The sequence below is a fragment of the Pan paniscus genome, chromosome 1 (genome assembly GCF_029289425.2).
Source record: "Pan paniscus chromosome 1, NHGRI_mPanPan1-v2.0_pri, whole genome shotgun sequence".
NCBI classification, from domain to species: domain Eukaryota; kingdom Metazoa; phylum Chordata; class Mammalia; order Primates; family Hominidae; genus Pan; species Pan paniscus.
The window spans coordinates 173765604-173783049 of NC_073249.2; the positions used below are offsets into that span (position 1 = coordinate 173765604).

Sequence of the window (17446 nt, forward strand, 5' to 3'; positions counted from 1 at the left end):
TGCCCCAGTTAATTTAACTTTTTTCTGCCTGTCTTGTGGACTGGTTGGCTCTTTTAGAACTCTGTCCAAAAGTGCATGGAATATAACTTGTAAAGCCTCCCACAACTGATACTATCTATGTGTGTGTTTAAACCAAATTTAGAAAGTTTACAATAGAGTTGCATAGTAATAGTATTTATTAAAGAATCACAAGTGTAAACATGAAAATAACTTATGGATTCTAGTTTAGTTCTTTCGTAATTGCAGAATTATATTTTTGCTGCTGTTAGAATCATTTTTAAATGTCATCTTGAAATAGAATCCTGTATTTTAACTCATGCAAAGGTAAGTGAATGCTTTAAAAATGTGTGCATTGCTTATTTTTATTTTTTATTTATTTTATTTTATTTTTATTTTATTTTATATTATTTTATTTTTTATTTATTTTATTTTATTTTGCTTATAAACATTCAACTAAACAAATGACCTGTAATGGAATTGATGAATGACTTATGAGCATATGCTGGTTTGGCCAGACAGTATACACAAACTTTTATATACCACAGAATGTTATTACACTCGTGAAATTCTCTTGTCTAACCTGAATTTACATTCCATGGTGATAACATGGTATATGTATTGTTATTAAAGTACGTGACTATGTCAAAAAAAAAAAAAAGAAATATCTGTGTAGTATTCAGGCAACAATAGGGAGCCCCCTTGCCCGTGTGGAGCTGGTTCTCATGCAGCCCCACTGCTAGCCCGGCCCGGTCCTGCTCTCTTCCATCCACACCCCAAGATCCGCAGGGCCAAGCTCTCCCCCTGGGCACCCAGCATCGTTCAGGCCCCCAAGGCCCCACTTGGTGCCCCTGACCCTGGGCTCTGGGTGGCCCCTCACCTCGGGAAGTCAGGCGGTTGTTTTGCAGGTTCAGCGTCTCCAGCCGGTGCAGCCGGGAGAGCTCCTCAGGGTAGATCTTTTCCAGCTGGTTGTTCTAGGGGGTAGGGGCCGCAAGGAAGCAGCATCAGCCTAGTGGGGTGTGCCCTGGACTCCATTCCCTACCCATAGCTCCAGTCCTAGAATCCAGTCCACCTGCTGGGCACCTCCCTTGGAATTCTCCCCCATGGCAGCAGACCCCCGGTGCCAGCTCTGGGCCAGGTCTGCATATGGGCTCTGGGGCACAGCAGTGATCACAACAGGAGTGTGGGTCCTGCCTTCAGGGAGCCCACACGTGGACATCTATGGGCAGTTCAAACTCGACATGCTATCTCCTCCAGGCGTGCTCCTGGAGCGTTCCCACCTCGTGACAGGCAACCACAGCTGCTCCCCAAGCCAGAAACCACTTTTCCTTCCCCTCCTTGGCCCTGCAGTCCCCTCTCCACTTGGAATGAATGGAAAGCTGGGGCAGGTACCACCTCCTCCAGAAGCCTTTCTGGGTTGGGTTGGAGCTGGATTAGGAGGTTGCTCTGGGCAACACACACAGTCCTTCCATTTCCATCTGGTGCCTCTATCTGTTTAAGAAGTCTCTGCCTCGCCACTGACTGTAAGCACAGGGCAGGGAACGCCGAGCCCTGCCTCCATGCCCAGCCCCTACACAGGACCAGAGGCCCAGTGCAGGCGCCTGAGAGAGTTGATGTGTGGATGAAAGAGCAAAGGAACCAACAGTAAGAGCTGCCCTCAATGTGGCCCTTTCTCTCAGTGGCTGCCCTGGCCTTGGGCTCCCACAGCCGCCAGCTCAGACCCACCAGTGTGGATGCCAGTAGGCAAGTCACTCTCCCGCACCAGGCCTGATCGCCTCTGGGAACGGGTGCCGCAGCCCCTCCATCTCCCTAGGGCTGCTGGGCCGCACAAGGTGAGGATGGGTGCACCTGCACTCCAGGGTGCTCCTGGTCTGGACACTGTGTCCCACCTCTCAAGATTCCAAATTCTAGCCTGCCCCTTGGCTGGAGACAGCGCTCCATCCTCCGAGGCCCCAGAGTATTCTGTCAGGTCTACTTTGCTCTGGTTTTCCTGACCGTGTAATGGTGGCTGTGCATTCAGAGGGTCAGCTGCTGGGCAGGTCTGTGTCCATTTTCAGACAGAGCCTGGCTCGACTTACTGGGCCCAGCCTGGACTCTAAGTGAGCAAAGTGGGTTTTATTGTACTATCACAGTGCTCCGTGACTGGGACACCAGGAGGGTGTCACCTGGTGCGGCCAGGGCCCCAGAAATCTGACCTGCCCCAGCACCCTGTGGTTGGGAGTGGAGAGCCGCACATACTGGAGGTTCTGGGTGAACAGGTTGCTGGGAGTGTCAGGGTTCTGGGATGGGAACCAAGGGTGTGTGGGGCAGCCCCCGTGACCACGGGTGCAACGCCGACCTCACCTGCAGAGATAGGTGGTTGGTGTGCTCAGGCAGGTCCCCCGGGAACTCACGCAGGTCAATACCGCCACAGTCCACGACGCCCTCCTGGGAACAGGCACAGTCTCGGGGGCAGCTGACCACGGCTGGGCCAGGCCCGGGCTCCTCAGGGCTCAGTACCAGCACCGGCTCCTCCTCCGCAAATTCGTTCTCTTCGGGGCTCAGGCTGTGGCCGCCGCTTCGGCCAAATCCTGGGGCCCTCACGGCAAGCACAGGTCCCAGGTGCAGCTGTGGCGGCAGCAGCAGCAGGAGCAGCAGCACCCGGCTCTGGGCCATGGTGCCTGCAGGGGGTGCCGAGTCAGATGCGCCTGGGCGCCAGGGCTGACGGAACCTGTGAGGTACAGTGGACACAGCTGGGGCCCTCGAAAGTCATGACGGGGCCCTCCCGAGCACAAAGCAGGGCCCACTCTGGACTGTCTTCAGAGCCCAGCCGATGACTGACTGCTGCCCTCCGCACCTGCCCAACCCCCACCAGGCTGCCCTCCAGAGGCGGGGGACGAGGTAAAGCCCTGTCCTCTGGCAGGTCTGCAAAACCTTCTGCAGCCTTCATTCAGCAGCAGGCTTGGCCCTAAGGAGTCTGTACCCCTATTTCCTAGAAGGGGAAGCTGAGACACGACCTGGACTGTGCTGAGCCCTTGCTATCCTGGCACTGGGAAGACCCCCTGCCTCCTCCAGCAGCCACAGGCCATGGTGAGCCAGCACTGGCAGGGTGCATCCCGGCTCTCCAGCTCGCCATTCTCAGGTCTTCCTGACTTGGTCCTGACTCTCTTCCAACTGTCCCCTCAACTGCCCCCAGTTCTACAGGACTATTGAATAGCTCCTCCCTCCAGGCCTTTGCACATGCTGTTCCTTCTGCCTAGAGTGCCCTTCCTCTGTCTTGTGCAATCAGCATTTTCTTTTCTGGGAACCAATTCCAGTGCTATGAACATGGGAAGAGGGGGAGCAGCAGGACACTGAGATGCCCCAGGGCTCCCCATGACTGTGTTCACCCAGAGCTTAGCATTAGTTGGGTTGGGTTTTGAATAGCAAAGGTATCTTCTTCCCACAGAGAGCTGTGAGCAACTCTCTGTGTCTGGGTATAGGTCAAGCCCAGAGCCCAGCACAGAGAAAGCATCAGCGACTACAGCTGCTGCTGCCCTCATGGCCTCCCATTCCTGATGTGTATCCCCTCAGCTGCCCTCACCAGGGCCTGATGTGCTCAGTGACCACTGCCACCTGCCAGAGACCACTCCCTGGCATGGCCCCCGGGTCCAGCAAGGATGGGGTACAGGGGATGATCTCAGGCCCATACAGGAAGACGCTGAAAGATGCCATTGTCCCAGCAGTCCCGTGGCGTAGGCTTGGCTCTTGGTGGGTTCCTGGTTTCTGTTTACAGGGACTCAGACATCTCTGGGCTCTGATAAGACATGCTGGTAGCTCAGGTTCACTGACTCTCAGGTCCGGCAAATCCCAGTTTGAGTCCCACCTCTGACCTTGCTGAGCCTCAGTTTCCTTGTCTGTACAATGCAGATAATACATCTAAACACACTGCTTCTGTGGAGTAAGATAAGATGCAAAGCACCTGGCTTTTAGGTGATGAGGTGATAAGGTGATGCAATTAGGTGATGAGGAGCTGCTGTCACCACTGCAGCAATGACACACAGCAACATGCTGCACTAAGTGAGCAGCAGGGACAGCGGCAAGGACCTGCTGTGGATGCCTCCAGCAAGGGGGACATTCACTCCTGAGCTGAGTGGCCACAAGCACTGGCTCAGGCTGAGCCTCTCTCCCCATCACCAGATCAGAAACCGTGACCATAAAGCAGCTAGAAGGGTCTGGTAAGACCCTGGGCCTAGGAGGGTTTTGTAAACTGGGGAGCTTGACAATGATGTTAATGACTGGAGCTAGCGGCCAGGGCTGCAACCTTGGCTCTGGCCTCAGCTCTGGCTCTTATGTGACTATAATCATCTAAACCTCAGCTTTCTCCCCCATCCTTGGGGATGATAACAGCACTGTCCTTTTGGGAAGACTGAGAGGGGTCAGTGAAATGCATGTACTGCACATAGTAAGTGCTCAATAAACGTTAGCTTTTCCTGCCACTAATTGTCTGTTCCGTGGGCATGGTCTGCACCCCTGCCACACCACTGCTCACTCCAGAATCCTCTGCTGCTGCTCCTTTTCCTTCCCTTGTCTAGATCTTGTAGATCTTGCTGGGCTTTTTTTTTTTTTTTTTTAGACAAAGCCTCACTCTGTCACCCAGGCTGGAGTGCAGTGGTGCAATCATAGCTCACTGTAACCTTGAGCTCCTGGGCTGAAGTGATCCTCCAGCCTCAGCCTCTCAAGCAACTGGGACTGCAGGGGTGCACAACCGTGCCAGCCAAATTTTTAAATTTTGTGTAAAGATGGGGTCTCTCTATGTTGCCCAGGTGGTCTCAAACTCCTGACCTCAAGTGATCCTCACATCTTTGCCTCCCAAAGTGCTGAGATTACAGGCATGAGTCACTTGGCCTGGCCCTTCGTTTGGGCTTTCTGACCCAATCCCAGGCCCACCTCCTCCCAGAAGATGTTGCAGACATCGTAGCCGCCTCTGAGTTCCTGCTGCCCTGTGGTGGCTGTGGGAGTTCAGATACCACTTTGTCTCACTTGGTGGTTCACCCAGTTCTCTGAAGTAAGGGCCTATTTGTGCCTGGGCCTGTACTGGGCACTGGGGACACAGGTGAGGTGGAAAAGATCCCTGTCCTCCATCTGGAGGGGGCAACAGACCCCGGTACCAATAACCACTGCCCACCCAGACTGGGGGTGAGGGGGCAGCGTAAAAGGGGTCCCAAGGAGTAGGAGGCCCTAGAGGAGACAGGAGGGGTGGCAGCCAGGCTTGCTTGACCCTACAGATCCACATGGTTTATGGAGACTCAGGTCTCAGCCACTGGCCCGGCAGAGAACCAGGGAGCCCGGCACACCTGCAGCTTCCAGGCTCCAGGGATCAGTCGGCAGCAGCAACTGGCTCCCACAGCAGCCCAGCCCTACGCTCACTCCACCACACCCCTGCTGCCCCTGCCCCTGACCCAACATCAGTCTACAGACCATCATTCCCATAGCACATCATAAACTCCACAGCCAGCTCAACAGCCATTAGCCACTTGCCCATCTGACCCCACTGTAGTCCGGGGTTCTAAGAGCGAGAGTGTGGGCACAGGCCCAGGTCCCAAATTCAATCAGGGCAGAAGGCCAAGGAGAAGAATCCAGGGGAAGGAGCTCTGGTCTCACATATCCTGTGCACGTACCAGGCAGGCTGTTCTGCCTCCTCACCTTCCATTTGGTATCTGTAAAAATCTGTAAACTGTATCCATAAAAATATTGAATTTATATTAACATTCTGCACCGTACTGAAAATGTTATCATCACCACTTTACAACTCAGAGAGCTGAGCCCAACGGGGTCAGCCAGTGAACAGCTGTTAAGTGGCAAAGCTGAGCTCCCAGCCCACGTCATATCAACAATGCTACGCTGCTCTCCCCTAGGCCAAGCATGACAGGAAGCAGGGGACCCAGACAGAAGACTCAGCGTGGCTTCTGTCCTTCAGAGGCCCACAGCTGCACCGTTCACTCCATTAGCCACTGGCCACATGTGGCTACTGGGCACTTGAAATGTGGCTGGTCCACATAGAGATGTAAGTGTAAAATGTAGTGTCCATAGATCTCAAAGACGTTGTACAAAAAAAAGTAGGATACCTTATTAATATTAATATTAATGACATCAAATCCCATTTATTGTTATATTGATTACATGATAATATTTTGAACAGGTTAAATAAATGTTACCAGTTTCATTTTACTTTTTAAAATGTGGCTTCTGGCTAGACAAGGTGGCTCATGCCTGTAATCCCAGTGTGGGAGGCTGAGACAGGTAGATCACTTGAGCCCAGGAGTTTGAGACCAGCCTGGGCAAGATGGCGAAACTTCGTCTCTCTAAAAAATACAAAAAATTAGCCAGGTGAGGTAGCATGCACCTGTATAGTCTCAGCTACTCAGGAGGCTGAAGTGGGAGGATCACCTGAGCCCAGGAGGTTGAGGCTGCTGTGAGCCGTGATCGCACCCCTGCACTCTAGCCTGGGTAACAGAGTGAGACCGTCTCAAAAAAAAAAAAAGACCTCTAGAAAATTTTGCATTGCATATGTGGCTTGCATTTGTGGCTCACGTTACATTTCTATTGGACAGTGCTGGTCTGCAGCATTATGTATAAGCTGAGTATTATAATCCCATTCTAAGGGATGACTACCAGGCAAAAGGGAAAGGGTCATACAAGCAAGGGGGTCAATGTGTGCAAAGGCCCAGAGGCAAGACAGTTCACACTCACAAGACTGTCTGGTGGGGGATAGGGACTAGGAGTGATACAAAAATGCACAGTCGCCACAAGCCCAGGCCACAAAGTAGAGACGTGAAGGGCAGGTTAGGGAGTGTGGTCCTTATCACTGGAAGACGAGGACCACTGAAAGGCAGGAGCGTGACACAGGCAGGTTTGTGGGTGGACACGAGGCTGTGCAATTGGGACAGGTGAGGGCTAAGGGGCCTGCCCCTGGCAGAGAGAGAGGTGCTGGACTGCAGGAATGGAGGGAGAGGTAGGAAGGACAGACAGGGCTTGGAGAGTGGTCCCTCCAGCTTCGCCAGCCACTCTCAGGGCTGTGAGGCACTGGGAAGGTCCAGCCCTACTACCTGGTTTGCCGTGTGACCTTGGCCATACCACTGACCCATCTGAGTCTAAATTTTCCAACTTTCTTTTTTTTTTTTTTTTGAGACAGGGTCTCCCTCTGTTACCCAGGCTGGACTGCAGTAGCACAATCATGGCTCACTGCAGCCTTGGGCTCCTGGGCTCAAGTGATCCTCCCACCTCAGCCTCCCGAGTAGCTGAAACTACAGGCATGTGCCTCCACACCTGGCATCTGGCTAATTTTTTATTTTTAGAAATGGGGTCTCACTATGTTGCCCAGGCTGTTCTTGAACTTCTGGCCTTCTGCCTCGGCCTCCCAAAGTGCTGGGATTACAGGCATGAGCCACTGTACCCAGCCTTGCTCTTCTAAGAATGGAGCAAGATAAGCCCCCCAAGGCCCCTTCTGTGTACCCAGCCATGTGGGAGGTGTGTGGGGAAGAACAGGGGAGCTCCCTGGTCTCCAGGAGTTTCAAGTCCACCTGGTGAGGAACATCTCAAACCCCTGGACAGCGGGGCAGCTCAGCCAGCAGTGAGTGTTTCTCATATGGAGAGCTTTAGAGACAGAAGGGCATGGGTTCCAATTCTGACTGCTGTGTAAACCTGGATGAGCCACTTTACTGCTCCGAGCCTCTGTTAACTAGTCTAAGAAATGGAGTTGGGAGCTACTTGTGAGAATTAAATGAAATAGCAGTCTCAGCCTGTCACCGCTGGCATCAAATAGGTGTGACATACCAGGGGTTACTGTTACTGAGAAAGTAAGTGGGACCCACTGTCTCCCCTGACCACTACCAGGGAACCAAACCTCAAGGCCCAAAGTGTGAGGTTAAGGTAGGACTAGAAGAAGGAAGGGAAAGGGAGCCCCAAATCAAGAGGCGGAGCCTCAGCCCTCAGCACTACCTTCCTTCTCCACTCAAATTCAGTACAAATCAACTGACCACCTGCTCTGTGCTGGGCCCCAAACAGCTGCATCTTATTGACTCTAATAGAAATCCTGGGACTACATGTTCGTCTTTCTATTCTGCAGATTTGGAGCTCAAGCACAAAGGGCTGGCATTGCTGCCCATCCCTAGAAAGCTCCTGCTGAAATGCCCCTGCTCAGGGAAGCCTCTCCTGCCCCCTTGGCTGGGTTAGGGTGTTTCTGGGTGCTTCCACAGCAACCTTGGCTGGCTTTATCCTTCAAGTCTCAGCTGGGCCTCCCCTGTCTCCCCAAGCATGGAGTGGGTGCTGGGGAAATGTTTGCTGAATGAACGACTTTGTGAAAGGCAGAGTTGGAAAAGATCTAAAGATCTGCAGTATGATCTGCTCTGACTCCCCCAGTTTGCAAATTAGTGTGTTAAAGCCAAGGCCAAGAGTAAAATGTTGGTCTTCTGACTCCTGCCCAGAGCCTTGAGTTGGCCTTGAAGACCGAGCAGGAGTTCTCCAAGTGGACGAAGTGGGAGAAACAGCCCTCCAGGCAGAGGTAGGGTGTGATCAAAAGGTAGGGGTGGGGCTAGAGGAGAGGGACGTGTGTTTAAGGAAGGGTCAACAGGGCGGGAGGCCTAGGTGGCCAAGGGCCTCCACCGCCATGCTAGTGTTGGTGATAGGGACTCATTAAGGGTTCCAAGCAGGACACGGCCAGCACTCGCATGTATGACTACACCAAGCCTAAAAGTGCCACCATTAGTAATCCCCTATCCTAGACTCAGACAGAAGGGATAAAGTGTGCTCCCACAGATGACATGAAAACAGTCGTGTGACTCTGACATTCCTCAACTTGCACTCTAGGCTAGAGTAGACTGGGTCTTGGGCCCTAAGAGTGGACATGAGGGAGCAGAACCCCCAGAGTAGTCCCCCCTGGTCTTTCCCAGGGCAGTCCACGGGCTCTTCTGAGTGACCCACCTCGGAATGCTGTGCGCCTGCAGATCAGCCGGCCTCCTTGCTCACCATGAGCCCTCCTGCCTCGCCGCTGCCTTCCCAGTGTGGAAGGTTTCTATATAAAGAAGGGATAGGGGACGGGACCACCCAGGGGCTCTCCCGGTTCACACCAGTGGTGCCTCTTGGAGCAGGGCAGACCACAGCTTCCCCTTCCCTGGCCAGCCGGTAATCGAAGGGCAGACAGGTCAGTAATTCACTCCAAGCGCTGGGTGAGCATCCTCCGCGCCTCCCGGACCAGCTCAGTCAGTGCCGCGCGCACCGGGGCCAGGGTGCTCGCCCCTTGCTGCCGCGCCTGCTCCTCTCCAAAAGGCTGCGGCTGCCTCTCCTAGCCCCAGCCCCCGAGGCTGCCAGGAGCCTCGCTGCCCCGCCACCACCTCCTCTTCCACCTGACGGCGCGTCAGGTATTCCAACGCCAAGATCTCGTCTCCCGCCCCAGGCCGGGCTGTGGCTCGGGGACCTGGAACCTGGGGCTTCTGCTGCATTCGCAGGAAGGCGCGGATCTCGCTCCTCGCGCTTCGCGGACCCCCACCCCTTCCTCCCTCCAGCTGTCCCGGCTGGGAAGCAGCCGCGTAGACAGATAGACGGACTCCAGGCCGCCAGCTGAGACCTTTAGCTCAACTAGTGTTTGGCACTAAGCTGGGGCGGCACAGTGGCCGGGGAAGCCGAGCCCCGGAGGGGACCCACCCGGCGTCCGACGCGCCCTGGGGCCAGACCTCTGCCCCTCTCTGGGCCTCAGTTTCTCTATCTATAAAGAGGTGGAGGTTGGAGTCGCTAGGGGGCCTGATGAGTTGACGTGGAAAGACGCGGGGATACCTCGGGCCCAGGCTCTCATGACAGGGGTCCCCGCCCCTACACAGTTCCACCTGCCCCCCACATTCCCTGTCGCCCGCCGGCGTCCTCCCACTCCAGCCCCCGCCCCCATCCGCCCTCAGATTCTTTCCAGATGTGCGCAGCGGGAGGGGCCTGGGGACGGGGACCAGCCTCTGCTCAGAGAGGAGAAGGCCCCTGCCTGGGTCCTGACTGCGCAGGGGTCGCACTCCAGAGGAGGAGATCTCCGGCCGTGCCCTGGGTGCAGGGTCCTACAGAGGGGGTGAGATGCTGCGGGCCCGCCCCAGGCAGCTGCTGGAGCCATCCGGAGAGGCGGGGACGTCTGAGTGCGCTGCCCGGGCTCAGCCCCCGGCCCCTCGGCCCACCCCGGCCGCCAGCGCCCTGTACCTGCTGCGCCCCGGCGCCGAGCGGCGCCCCACCGGCCGAACGCGCTCCCCCAGTCTCAGCTGCGCTCCGCGGGCTCGGGCTCCTTCCATTCAAGTCAAGCTGGGCGCTCTCCGCGACGCAAGTTTTGTTGTGGGTTTTCTCCTCCCCGCCTCTCTCCCGCCCCCCTCCCCCACTCCCCACCCCCCCCGCGAGCATCTGCTGGACGCCGGCCTCCTTCGGACACAGGCGTAGGGTCTCCCCAGGCGCGGGCAGGAGAAAGCCTGCCCCTCCCCGCTCGGGACTTGGCCGGGCCCCACTCCCCGGGGAGGCAGAGCCGCCGCACCGACCCCTCTCAGCCCCGGCCGCCGCACCACGCCCCCCGAACCCCCACCCGGGAGACCGGGAAGGCGGGCTGTCTGGTCCGCGACGCTTTCTAGTTCCCAGCCTTCCGCACTGGAACTGGACCCCCTTTAGGCCCCGACACCTGAAAGGAGGGCTGGGGAGAGGGGTCCTTCGACCCAGTGCCTCTGAGCTGTATCTCCCTCATTACGGAGGATGTTGCAACCGCTCCAGGCACGAGTACCTTTCCGTTCACTCTCCCACCCTGGGGTCCTGGGCCGTGGCTAATGGGGCCGCCAGCCAAGACCCTGCTGGGCCTCTTCCCGGAAAAGTTCCCCACGCTCCACCCCACCCTCCACTCCCATCCCTGTTGGCCCTGGGCCCACAGCCTGGTGAGCCTTGAAGAATGGTAAATTGGGCCGGAGTCGGGGACATGCAGATCCCAGTCACAGAGAAACAGGGCGGGTGAACAGTGAGACCTCACGCCACCATATTGCTCCCAGGAACTGAAAATGTTTCCAAGTAAAGGAGTATTAACTACTACCAGCTGAAGCAACACTGGCGCCAGGGCCTTCGGCGGTGGAACAGGCAATGCGGCTGGGCTTAGGTGGTACTTGGCACCTCCACTGTGTAGCAAGCCTCTTCCCCTTACCTGCTCTGGCCTGTGGGCAGGGCATCCACAGCTGCCTCACCTGGCTGCCCTCCCACTGAAGAGGGGGAAGGATGCGTAAGTCACACGTGGGACCCCTTGCTCAACCTTAACCTGAATGAGTGAATGAATGAATGGCCCCTGTAAAGCAGCTCCAGACCTTTCACTGGCTGCTGCCCCCATGGCAGCCTGGTTATACCACATGCATTATGCTCTGCTTCACAACTCTGCAAAGGAAGAACTGCTGCTGCCCCACTTTATAGAAAAGAGATGGCCTCAGAAAGGATACTTGACTGAGTAAAATGCCCATTCACTGGCAGAGCTGGGGTTTTGAAGGTTTACCCTTCTCCACAGCCCAAGTTCTTCCCATGATGGAAACAGGCAGGTAACTTGAGTAGGCAAATGTAGAGTCTAGATTTGAACCCAGGACTGTCTGTTTCCATTACACCAACAACCCAAGAACTTAGCAAGAATGGGGAGGGAAAATATTTTGCCTTCTTTGGCCTCAAATTCCAGTCCTTTTGGAGCTCAAACTCACAAGAGTTGGTATGATTCACAGCATTGGACCTGGACCAACAGAGATGCATCTCGTGTCTTCTCCTGAACATTGAGCCTAGATTCAAGTAGAGCTAAAAGGACAGGATTCTACTAGCTTGAATACTCATGGACTAAAAATCGTTTAGGACAATGAGAGCCAGCACATACTCAGTGCCTAATAAATGACAGGCACCATCCTAAATCCTTAAAATATCTTAATCATCCTAACCCTGTGGGGAAGATATTCTCTATACTTATAACTGCTAAGGCCAAGGTGTTTCAGGGTCCAGCTACACGGCACACCACACACCCAGTACTCACCACCTCCCAGAGAAATAGGCTCTTCTATGGAATGCTGAGCAAATGCCCATGTGTGCTTTGTGGTTGGCTGCTACTATAGATACAAGCTGCAGGAGGAATCACTTTGAGTGTCTCTGGTGGAAAAATGGAGGCAACCTTGGTGCTCTAGAAGCAAATCCTCTTTCAGAAGGATTGTAAAGGCAGAGTTTGAAATTGAGGTTTCCTGAATCTACTTGTGCTGCTTCAATTCCTTCATGCTGCCCCTCAATTTCAGCTCCTGTTTGATATTACTGAAGTACATAGTGTCAAGTACAAGCTTTAAGCTTGGAGCTGGGTTCAAATCCTAGCTAGGTTCAAATGAATATAAAATAGTAGCTACACTTCACAGTATGTCTAAATTGGAGAATGCAAGTACAGAACTTTACATAGTACCTGTCACATGGTAAGTGCTCAGTAAATGGTAGCTATTACTGCAAAACTATCACCCAGACCTGACCAAATAGCCAGGAAACATTATTAAAATAGAAATGACAAGTGGCAAGAATTAAACAGTAACCTCTGTACTGCCCAGGGAAAGTGCCTTCTAATTCAAAACAATAAGAAACAAGAACACTCCAAAGAGGAGGGAGGAAAGACATACATTGATACGGTAGAGAGCTAGGAGTAAAGAACAAGAAGGCTCTCAGTGGGGTTTGATGATGAGAAACAGGAGATAAGGAACAATGAGCTCTTGTTATGCCTCATCATCAAAGAAGAAAATAATTCCTCCTACTTTGAGCTGAGGGCTGAGATCTTATTAAGCAGTAAAGTCCCAAATAGCTATGGCAGCAGCTTGATTTTCTGGACATTTAAGGAATCAAATCACATGGTGGTGTTTGGGGTATATGAATTCCATCTGAAGGACCTTGATGAAGGCAAGACTCTTCAGGGAACAAGAAGAGAATAATGAAAAATCTTCAGTCCAAGTCAAGTACACAAGGAGTCTCCTGGGCTGCTATAACATCTCATATAGACTCTTTATTATTGGAACTTTCTTGCTGTTTTTCCTCTTTCTCCCACTGGATTGTGAGTCCTCCAGGGCAAGAATCTCATGTTCTGCAAGCTCTCCTCTCTCACCCTAAAATACCACTGTGATAGGAAGAATACCCCCCAACCCCGCCCCAAAGATATCCACACCTTAATCCCTAAAACCTTTGAATATGTTACATGACGAAAGTGACTTTGCAGATGTAACTAAGGTTACGGACTTCAAAATAGGGAGTATATTCTGGATTACCCTGGTGGGCCTAATCACATGAGCCCTAAAAAACAGAGAACTTTCTCTAGCTGGAGAGAGAGAAGATGAAGCAGAAGAGGAGGTCAGAGAGATTTGAAACATCAGAAGGACTTGACTAGCTTTAAAGATGAAGAGGGTCATAAGCTAGGGAATAAGGCAGCCTCTAGAAAGTGAAACACCCGTAGGCTGCCAGGAATGGTACAGGGACTTCAGTCCTACAGCGGCATGAAACAGAATTCTGCCAGCATCTGAATGAATGTGGGAGCAGAGCCACCTTCTCCCCTGGAGCCTCCAGATAGGAGCCCAGGGCAGCAATACTTTGACTTCAGCCTTGTGAGACCCAGAGCAAAGAAATCAGTCAAACTCAACCAGACTTCTAGGCTACAGAACTGTTAGATAATAAATTTATGATCACTACTTTGTGATCATTTGTTTCATCAACAATAGAAAATAAAACAAACATGAATAACTAAAACTGGTACACACTTTCCCACACACTGTTTCACTTGATCTTCACAGCAAACATGATGGTGTTATTGCCCCATTATTTTGGAAAAGGGATGCTCAGGGAGGATATGCAACTTGCTCAGGTGACCCAGCTAATGAGTGCTTGAGTCAGAATTCAAACTCAGTCTTCAGGTTCCAACTCCAGTGAGAGTTGTCTCCCACACTGTAGCCAGCCAACTAGCTGTTACCTTAAGCTAAATAAAAATGGATGAAAAAAAGACAAAAAACAAATTCAGACAACTTTCATACTACAAAAACTTGAAGCTTTTGAATTCTCATTTCTTTTGAAGACTGTTTCTTCCAAAGGTATGTCATGTTTCTTCCAAATTAAGTTATGAACCAGTCAGGGTATAAACAAGTAAGCAAAAAGATCTCAAGTCTTCTTTCTAGCATATAGAAGAAAAAAAGATTTTGATCAACTGCAAAGGAGAAATCCTCAAGAGCGGCTGTCAATGAAATACCACTTTCTCCTGTTCAGATGATCTTTCAGCCACTATTAAGGTACATCTCCCACAATGAAATGCCCTGTTTTTGCCATGTGGGTCTAGAAGCATCTCTGTGGTTGGAGCTTCTAGTCCACTCATGACTGATTTTTATTGTCTGGAAATTCAATGGTATTCAGTCTGAAATTTCTCTTTCTATATTTCTTCCCCTTACTTCTAATAACTAAGCAAAATAATTCCTCTCCCTCTTTGGTCTTTCCATCTTTCGAATATTCGTGAACCGATATCACACCCTGCGTTTGGGTATCATTTTGCTAAGCTTAAGTCTTCTTTCAGCCTGCCTAGTCAATTGTTCCTATACTACTGTGTCTTCGTGTCAAATTATTTTCTATTTCTGTTCCAATAAAGTGTCTAATCTTGAACAGAGTGCTCTGTACACAACAGAAGGTGCCATATTCTAAAAGGTGAATCACACAACAACTTCCAGAGAGAGAAAAAAAATCACTGTTTGGTAGTTGGTTAGACAACTACCTGCAATTTAAATAAACAGCAGACTACAATCAATTTCCCCCAGTTCTACATAAAAGTTTATGGCCATAAATTCAGAAACAAAAAGGTCAAGCACTTACTACATGCTGCTGGAAACAGTACTGTGAATATTTACAAAGTGTTTAAATGACCATTAATAGGATAGATAGACCAAATGCACATGACTTTTTGCAATAAGCTTTGGTTACATTTTTTAAAAATTATTTCCCCTAGAAGTCTGGCTAAAATTCCATACCAAACTAAACTTCCAGCCAAATGGAATCAGACTCCACATTTCTTAGGGGCCAGAAATCTGGCCCAATATTCTTTGTTCTTACCAAGAACTAAAGAGCTGTTTGTTCGCAGCAGTCTCCAGATAGATATAATACGAGACTGTTCCAGAAGATTTTGTAACTCTCTATTGAGAAAAACTCTAAAATTTGGCCAGATATGGCTGTGGTTCCTAATAGCTCATAAATCTTTCAAGCCCCTCATTAGCTGTTTAGTACCATACTCAACATTCCTAATTCATATCGGTGTGGTTTCTAAACAAGCTTACTCCCACAGAGTAATTTGCCCAGAGGTACCATCTGGCTGATTACCATTTTTTTTCCTAGTCAATAACATCAAGTGACTTCTTTCTGTTCAAAAAGTAATCATGGCATGGGCAGCTAGAATTTAATCTTTGGCTAAAATGCAAACCTTCTGAAAGTCAAACTAAATAATTCTATATCCATTCACTTAAGTATAGAGACCATTAAATTTTAATGGTTCTTGAGGAAAACATAAGGATGTAAACAGTTAATAAAAGCAAATTGTCCTCATTCTGAAGCCAGCTGATTATGTGAACTCAAACGATTATCATGGGCCAGGCACGGTGGCTCACGCCTGTAATCCCAGCACTTTGGGGAGGCAGAAGGTGGGAGGATCACAAGGTCAGGAAATCGAGAACATCCTGGCCAACATGGTGAAACCCCATCTCTACTAAAAAAATACAAAAAATTAGCTGAGTGTGGTGGTGCACGCCTGTAGTCCCAGCTACTTGGGAGGCTGAGGCAGGGGAATTGCTTGAACCAGGGAGGCGGAGGTTGCAGTGAGCAGTGATCGCACCACTGCACTCCAGCCTGGGTGACAGAGCAAGACTCTGTCTCAAAAAAAAAAAAAAAAAAGATTATCACAAAATGTTCCAATGAATAAATTTCATGTTAATAAAATTCCTTAAATAACATTTTGCAGCATCTACTCAGTACCTACTATGTGCTTGACATATTACAACTGCAATTGCTCATCTTCCTAACAACCAGGAAGGCAGACATTATGAGTCCCTTTTCACAGAGGGAGAAAGTCTCAGAGTCTTTCCTTGTTATTAGCTCAAGGTGGTCCCAAAGTTGTGTAAGTGCCAAAGGTAGAAACAAAACTCACATCTGATGGGCCCCAAAGTTTTCCCATTATACCAGGCTGTTCTAAATGTACTATTTTCTTTCTTTCTTTCTTTTCAGACAGCATCTTGCTCTGTTGCCCAAGTTGGAGTGCAGTGGCACGATCTCGGCTCACTGCAACCTCCGCCTTCCAGGTACAAGTGATTCTCCTGCCTCAGCCTCCCAAGTAGCTGGGACTACAGGCATGTGCCACCACACCTGGCGAATTTTTTGTATTTTTAGTAGAGACGGGGTTTCACGATGTTAGCCAGGATGCACTCGATCTCCTGACCTCAGGTGATCTGCCCGCCTCAGCCTCCCAAAGTGCTGGGATTACAGGTGTGAGCCGCTGTGCCCAGCCAAATGTACTGTTTTCTCAGACTGCTAAAGTTTCAGAAGATAAAGCTGTTAATTGTAGGATTTAATTTCATTTTTTTCTAAGATGACATGTGGGGAAAACAGAGGAAACTTATATTTATATGTGATTGACCCTTTCACAAAGTATTTTACAATTTAAAAATAGCATTAATGATCATTGTCTAACCCTTATTTGTCCGAGAAACAGTTATTGATGCTGCTCTGGTGGATGCTGCATTAATACTAGAGACACAGAGATGAGTAACAGAGTTACTGCATTCAAGATGTATACAGTCTAATGAGACTGACTGTAAAAAAAAAAAAAAAAAAAAAAAAAAAAAAAAAAAATTCAACAGTGTCTCTCCTTTGCAGAGGCAGAAACTAAAACTAAATGCTGGTGAGGCTTAAATGCCTTACCCTAACTTAGCTTCCAGGAGGCAGAGACAGGACTTTTTGACCTGAAATTCCTCACTGACTCCTTTGTCATACCCCCACCTCTACATGGACTTGACATGCTAGCAATGCTTTCCATTATTTTTCCTCTACACATCCAACAAAAATTGTAGAAATCTGAGAGTGTGAATTCATCTGAAAAAGTACAGCAACAAGACTAATGATTTTAATGCAGAAAGAACCCACCAGGCAACTTTTTATTTATTTATTTATTTAAGACAGGGTCTCACTCTGTCGCCCAGGCTGGAGTGCAGTGGCAGTGATCTCCTGGCTCAAGAGATTCTCATGCCTCAGCCTCCCGAGTAGCTGGGATTACAGGCGTGTGCCACCACACCCGGTTAATTTTTAAATTTTTAGTAAAGATGGGGTTTCACCATGTTGGCCAGGCTGGTCTTGAACTCCTGGCCTCATGTGATCAGCCTACCTCAGGCTCCCAAAGTGCTGGGATTACAGGCATGAGCCACCACACCCA

At 50.6% G+C, this 17446-nt stretch overlaps 1 protein-coding gene across 7 annotated transcripts in view; it reads right to left on the reverse strand.

Moving 5' to 3' along the window:
- PODN (podocan) overlaps positions 1 to 16827 on the reverse strand; it is a 29814-nt gene extending 12987 nt beyond the window's left edge. For 2 of the 7 annotated variants that reach the window (XR_010113204.1, XM_034965442.3), the window contains exons 1-3: positions 10189 to 16827; positions 2341 to 2707; positions 878 to 971 (exon numbers count right to left, since the gene is read on the reverse strand). Coding sequence is in view for 5 of the 7 variants with exons in the window: in XM_034965442.3 (XP_034821333.1) it covers positions 878 to 971; positions 2341 to 2707; positions 10189 to 10277 (550 nt within the window). In the remaining 2 variants the exon portion in view is untranslated. Of the gene's footprint in view, positions 1 to 877; positions 972 to 2340; positions 2708 to 3667; positions 3905 to 8937; positions 9309 to 10188 lie in introns of those variants that run through there. The other 5 variants (XR_010113197.1, XM_063607472.1, XM_063607480.1 and 2 more) reach the window with 5 other exon arrangements.
- Between the last annotated feature and the right edge of the window lie 619 nt (positions 16828 to 17446).